Source organism: Neoarius graeffei, chromosome 10 (assembly GCF_027579695.1).
Source record: "Neoarius graeffei isolate fNeoGra1 chromosome 10, fNeoGra1.pri, whole genome shotgun sequence".
NCBI lineage: Eukaryota > Metazoa > Chordata > Actinopteri > Siluriformes > Ariidae > Neoarius > Neoarius graeffei.
This window is the reverse complement of record NC_083578.1, coordinates 53,938,440-53,944,915: the sequence shown is the minus strand read 5'-3', so window position 1 is coordinate 53,944,915 and position 6,476 is coordinate 53,938,440. Positions and strand designations below refer to the sequence as shown.

The following is a 6,476-nucleotide window of genomic DNA, read 5'->3' as shown; positions in this document are numbered from 1 at the left end:
CTTGTTCCTACATGCTGTGTGTTCTTTTGTTCTTCACACCATTCTGTGTAAACTATAAGATTACTGTGTGTGAAACTCCCAAGAGTTCAGCAGTTTCTAAAATACTCAAACCAGCCTACCAACAATCATGCCATGGTCAAAATAACTGAGGTCAAAACTTTTTCCCCCTTCTCATCTCATTATCTCTAGCCGCTTTATCCTGTTCTACAGGGTCGCAGGCAAGCTGGAGCCTATCCCAGCTGACTACGGGCGAAAGGCGGGGTACACCCTGGACAAGTCGCCAGGTCATCACAGGGCTGACATATAGACACAGACAACCATTCACACTCACATTCACACCTATAGTCAATTTAGAGTCACCAGTTAACCTAACCTGCATGTCTTTGGACTGTGGGGGAAACCGGAGCACCCGGAGGAAACCCACGTGGACACAGGGAGAACATGCAAACTCCGCACAGAAAGGCCCTCGTTGGCCACGGGGCTCGAACCCGGACCTTCTTGCTGTGAGGTGACAGCGCTACTACACTACACCACCGTGCCGCCCCTTTTCCCCATTCCGATGTTTAATAAACTTTAACTAAAGCTCTTGTCCTGAAACTGCATGACTGAGTATGTTGCACTGCTGCCACATGATTGGCTGAGGCATAAGTGAGCAGATTTATGTATGTTCCTATTAAAGTGGGTGTCACAGTGAGTGTACAATTATGGAATGGACTGACCAAAGAAAAAACCCACAATAACTTTTTTGTGACAAGAATTTTAAATGTTTTTATTAGCTTTTTTCATTTATTAAAGAGAATGTCTTTACAACATACATTTACTTATGAATCAGATGTTAAGGAGGTTGGAGAAAGACAAGGAAAAAACCTTGTGACAGAACAATATTTTACAAGTGTATAAACTTCAAGCGATTTTGGAATGTCCATCTCTGTTCACCTCTAGCAGTGTGTAGCAGACGGGGTCAAAAACAAAAGGCACGCCAAAGAGCCCACTGTCCGCAATCAGCATCAAAAACCACAGGCCAACATTCATTACTCAGAAAATAAGTGAGTGAGTCGGAGTGGCCCTTCACTACTCCTAATCTGATCCGAGACAGCCAATGCAGTCTGAACCTATGTACATGTTAGTCCAAGTAACATATGAGTAGAGGAGAGGAAGGGGCAAATCCTGCTACCCTTCACTCTGACTGACGAGTAACTTCCATATTGGAAGGAACTGCTGATAGGAAATGCAGTAATTTCCAATCTATGCCAGTCTACCTAGACTAGACTAGGTGAGTGTTTTGATCATTTGTGGAAATTTTGAGCTATAAAATGTTTCAGGGAAGTAGTTAAATACTCAAATCTGATGAATCTGATTAAAACCCTCATTGTACATAATAATGCTATAGTTAGGAAATTATATTAGTTGGCATCTGTCATAAACATCAAAAGCATTAAATTGTTCCCTAATATTATTCAAGTGCTTTTCTTTCCACAGGAGCCAGCCTGTATTTCCTGCCTCGAAACTCGATTTCAACATGTATATTAAGAGCTTGGTGTCATTTGCTGAGAGAAATTAGACTTTAAGAAGCTGAATTTCATCTGTTTAGCCAATTAGCCATTTTAAAAACATAGTACCAGCCAGAACTAAGGAGACTTTCCCAAGAATATACAGTTAATCTTCAAATTGTGAAGCAAAAGTAAGAACATGACCAGCCCCTGAAAAAACAACAAAAAAATGAAAAACAAAATAACAACACTGACAGCACTGCTAGCACAACAAAGGGGCTGCTTTCAAGTGTTTCATTGGCACATTTAGAAATCAGTTACAAAATATGTTGTGTGGTTAGCCCTGCCCACCCAATATTTCCAAAGTGACCAGAATGAACAACAAGAATACCTACATTCTTTAGTTGCTTTTTTTTTTTTATCAAACAAGGAAAATACATAATCATAAGGACTACTAGGTAACAGTTAACACCTAACAAACTCTTCACTACTCAGGGGTGTAAGGCACAAATTTACACATGGAAGAAACAAACAACAAAAAACAGGCTATCAAACATGTAATTCAATAACAGGGTTTGTATGAAGATGAGATTATGAAATTATACCTTTCAGCCATACTGGCCATGCGCCAGCATCCATCCATTTGTGTTGCAAATAATATGGGTATTTTCTTGACGTTCTTCCTCAGCTCAGTCTTTGCACACTTCCATGCAAAACGTGAGCCAGAATGGCACTCAGTGAAGCTATGGCCATTAGGAATAGAGGTTGCTGACACAATCCACAGTGCTGAATGAGGATGCACATGGAGAAGTGAAGGTGTGTTTAAGGAGCTCCAGTTTGAGGATTGTTTGATTTTCTTTCCTCTTCAATGTATTTTTCACAAAGGGAGATTCATCTTGGTGTGAACCTTGATCTTAACATTTCTCGAACTCCTCTGGGAAAGTTCCTCAGAGGTCTTAATTCCCTCCATAGCTCACTTCGAAACATCTGAAAAGTTAGAGGACTTTGCTTCAATGAGTTGTACTGGCTCCAGTTGAATGACTTTAAATAATTTTACATAATTAATTAAAAATTAAAAAGTTCTCTCTCTCTCTCTCTCTCTGAGTCTAAAAAGTGTCAGTCTTTCTTCAAAAGCACTTATTAAAAAATAAATACAACCAGCTATTAGTACTAACAGTCATGGGTTATTCAGTCACCTGTTACAGTAGACAATTTTTCAGACCTCACTGAAGGCAGAACTTGATTGCTGTGTCCTGTAGCTGCAACACTGAGAGAGGCATTTCATTTTTTTTTTTAATTTTACTTCACAGTTTTCCTTTGTAAACCAGCTGTTGTTCAAGACTGAGATTGCTGTTGTACATGTGTATTGTTTTTTCTCTAACTGGAGTATATCCCAGCTTTAGAACTATGCAATTACACTCCTCTCTATGATGCACAATGTGCTTTTGGCAGGCTGTAAAGAAAACGCCAGTTGCGACATGGTCATGTCCTCAGCCTGGCATACTGTTGTCTTAAAAAACTGAGCAAAATAACAAAATCTGGCTCAGTGACAAGAGATTTGAGAGTCCCTCTCTTTCTTGTAGCAGGTGTTTACATCTTTCACCATGAGGGAATCAGCAGCCTGAGTTAAACACGTACATTTATGTGAAAAATGTTTATTTTGTGTGTTTTCTTAAAAAAACAGTGAGCACTTCCTGTACACAGCTGTACAACACAGGTTTCATGTTCCCCTGACCAAGTTGCACTGATTATGTCCCAGAGTCGCTACACTTAACTTTCCCAGAGAGGGCGAACTGTGAAGGCTTGGGTGGGACGTCTGGTTTGCGATGCCTGGAGCTGCAGCGAGGCAACGAGCCATATGAACTCAAGCTGGAATGACGTGAAAGGCCTGAAGGAGAAGAAACGTGCATGGAGTCAAGCCTCTGTGGAGCCGGGGGTGGTGTCTCAGCACGGCTAAAGCTGCGCTTCCTTGACAAGTGAGAGGAATTGGATGAATTGGTGTTGTGTTGCTGTTTCTTTAGACCCATTGGGTATCCACGACAGTACATATCTAGCCTCTTGCCCATCTGAGGAACAGCTGGAGGAACCACAGCTGCTAATGAGGCCTCCCTTTGGGGCACACGGGGTGGCACCACATCTGAATCCACCATGACAGTGTGGCATGGGCTCTTCATTGCTTTGTACTCCAGTGTGGCTGCTTGATCATCAGGCAAATCTGTGCGATGTGGCTGCTCTACATACTCATGCTGGTGCTGGTAGACCTGCTGGTGCTGTTGTAAAGGTAGCACCACGACACTGGGGATGTGGCCTGGAGACGCTCTCAGTGGCAGGTCAGTGCCTATTAAGACATTAGGTGAGCCCATGGAGGCCAGCTCTTTGGCACAGGCATTGATTAGGTTCTGGTTCCTCTCCCAATCCCGGCTGACACGGCTGGGCTTGCGGCGCAGCTGCATGGGTGTTGATTCAGGTGTGGGAAGTGCCACCAGGTCCAGGTGCTGCTGCTCCTCGGCTTTGATGAGTGTCTTACCATTGTGCATCAGAGGAGCGAGGATGGCCTCGGGTCGGCCATCTTTGGCTTGCGTCTCGAATAGGCCTGTCAGCTTGGTGACACTGTTCATGGAGCCTCGCCTGGAGTTCACAGCCTCCTTGTTTTTTTTGCGTGCAGAGAGCTCAAGATGGCGCCGGCGATGGTCACACACACAGTAGACCACAATACCAGAGAAGACAGCACCCATGATAAATGCCAGGACCACAGCCACAGCTAGTAGAGTGATGGGCACCATCTGATCACGACCCTTCTGGAAGCTCTCACGAATCACGCCTGTAGGTGAAAGTTAAGAAATTCTTTACGAGTTGAAACATTTGCACACATCAAATTGATTAATATCAAACTTAGCAAGCTTAATAACAAACATGGTCTAAATAGCACTAATTATCCGCACCAAGCAGGGATCATCTAACTGGTTATTTTGGGTTTTTTTAAATGAATCAACATTCCAGTCTGCAATAATGTATATCTCTTCAATTAAGTCCTTTGTGAGGTTTTCTCAGTGGACTAGTCTTGCTTTATCACAAAAATAAACTTTAAATAAGGATTTTAAACACTGCACTTATGTCAGCGATTAATAAAATAAAATAAAATAAAAAACATGTAGTGGATTTAAAGTCCAGCCCCACAAAGCAAAATTGCCCATACACTATAGCTGAGCAATGACTAAGCTAAGTACCAAGTGTGCATCAGGGACCTGACACAGTACTAAAGCAATGTACTCTATGATAGTGTTTCTCAACCACTGGGCCGCAGCCCATTAGTGGGCAGCGACATGCCATCTAGTGGGCCACAAATTTTTTTTTTTCAAGTTGAAGCTAATTTTTACTCGTAGTTGGGTACAATTGCTGGGTTACATCTGATGTCACATCTGCCTCATTAAGCTACGGTCACACTACAGTTTGCAATGATTTGCGATGGGTTATTGATGAAAATTGAGGCATTTTGGTGGCGATGCATGGCGATATACTGATGAGTTAAAAGTTGTGGTCACACAGTAGGTGAACACTTGATTGTCATGCCTCTGAGCGCTTGAGTCTGGTGCAGCTTGAGCGGCCGCGTGCACTCTTGGGACCCAGTCGTTATGGGAAACATCTGATACTGATTTGAGCACAATCAGCACACGCAGATACGGACGCTGTTTTCACAGAGGCTTTGCAAAGTATTATCATTAGTACTGTCACGTTTGTTTCTAGCCATGTTTATAATGCTGTATAAATACTCTGCTTTATGATTCTGCTTTGCTTTTTTTGTTTTGTTTTTATAAATATCACGCCTGCACTCTTCCTGCACTTAGATCCGTCAACTACCATCTATCTTGTAGTGTCTTGATCACCAGATCTTTAACCCAGCCACATATAAAAAGTTGTACGCCTCCATGCTCTTCCAGGTTTTCATCTGTGTGTCCATGTAGAACGATGTCTGCAGCACCAAGTAGTTTGAGATGTCGGGGAACTCAACGGATGGATAATTTTCCAGCTCATGGGAAAAATCCTTCTTTGTTAATGTGTAAGGACCTATCCCATTGAGTGGTTTCTATATCCACTTCTTTTGAGTGTACTTCTTGATTTTAGTAACTTGCTTGTTTGCTGAACACAAACATGGCAAAAAGTTCTTGTGTTAATTGACCAGACTCCACTTTTGGATCATTAATCTCTTTTGACTGAGAATGCTCTGCATGCATGGTTTTATGTTGGCTTCTGGCTCATCCATACAGTTTTAAATACAATACCTACAATTAAAAATGGTTTGTTTTTATTGCATTTATTTAATTCCTGGGCTCCCATCTGTAACAGGGAGTGATGTTGCATTCAGTTAATACACTTTACGATAGATTATCAGATTCAAATACAATAGATGAGCCAAAATAATTGGGGATCTTTTTTAATGGGCCCCGACTCGTTACAAGTATGAATAGGTGGGCCTTAAAGCAGAAAAGGCTGAGAACCCCTGCTCTATGAAACAGGGTTCTGACCAAAACCTTTAAGGATTTCTCCAGAGGAAATAAACCAAAGAACCGTATTTCTGATACAGGAGATACCATCTAATGTTTGGCATAATAAAATAAATTATTGTTAAATCATATAAAACAGGTTTTCTGAAGAGAATAGACTGTATTTGTACCACAGATACACAGTGCGAGTTAAAAGTTTGGACACACCTACTCATTCATACATTGTTCTGTTCTTTGACTATTTTCTACATTGTAGGACAATACTGACGATATCAAAACTATGAAATAACATATAGAACATATACGGAATTATGTAGTAAAGAAAAAAGTGCTGTGTCTTTCCAGCAAATTTATGTTAAAGCAACTACAAATATTTTTTTTGAATGTGTTGTTCTTAATAAATAAACCATTTGTTATCACTGACAATTTGCTGTGGTATAAGATGAATAAAACATTTTGGGACATGCTCTTATAGTCAAATAAT

General features: G+C 41.2%; 1 protein-coding gene across 3 annotated transcripts in view; it reads right to left on the bottom strand.

The window, feature by feature from the left end:
• Positions 1 to 757: 757 nt before the first annotated feature.
• Positions 758 to 6,476, bottom strand: part of sema6a (sema domain, transmembrane domain (TM), and cytoplasmic domain, (semaphorin) 6A) — a 94,289-nt gene continuing 88,570 nt past the window's right edge. For 2 of the 3 annotated variants that reach the window (XM_060931889.1, XM_060931891.1), the window contains one exon: positions 758 to 4,311. In XM_060931889.1, coding sequence (XP_060787872.1) covers positions 3,239 to 4,311 — 1,073 coding nt within the window. In that variant the 3' untranslated portion in view covers positions 758 to 3,238. The remainder of the gene's footprint in view (positions 4,312 to 6,476) is intronic. The other variant, XR_009655519.1, reaches the window with a different exon arrangement.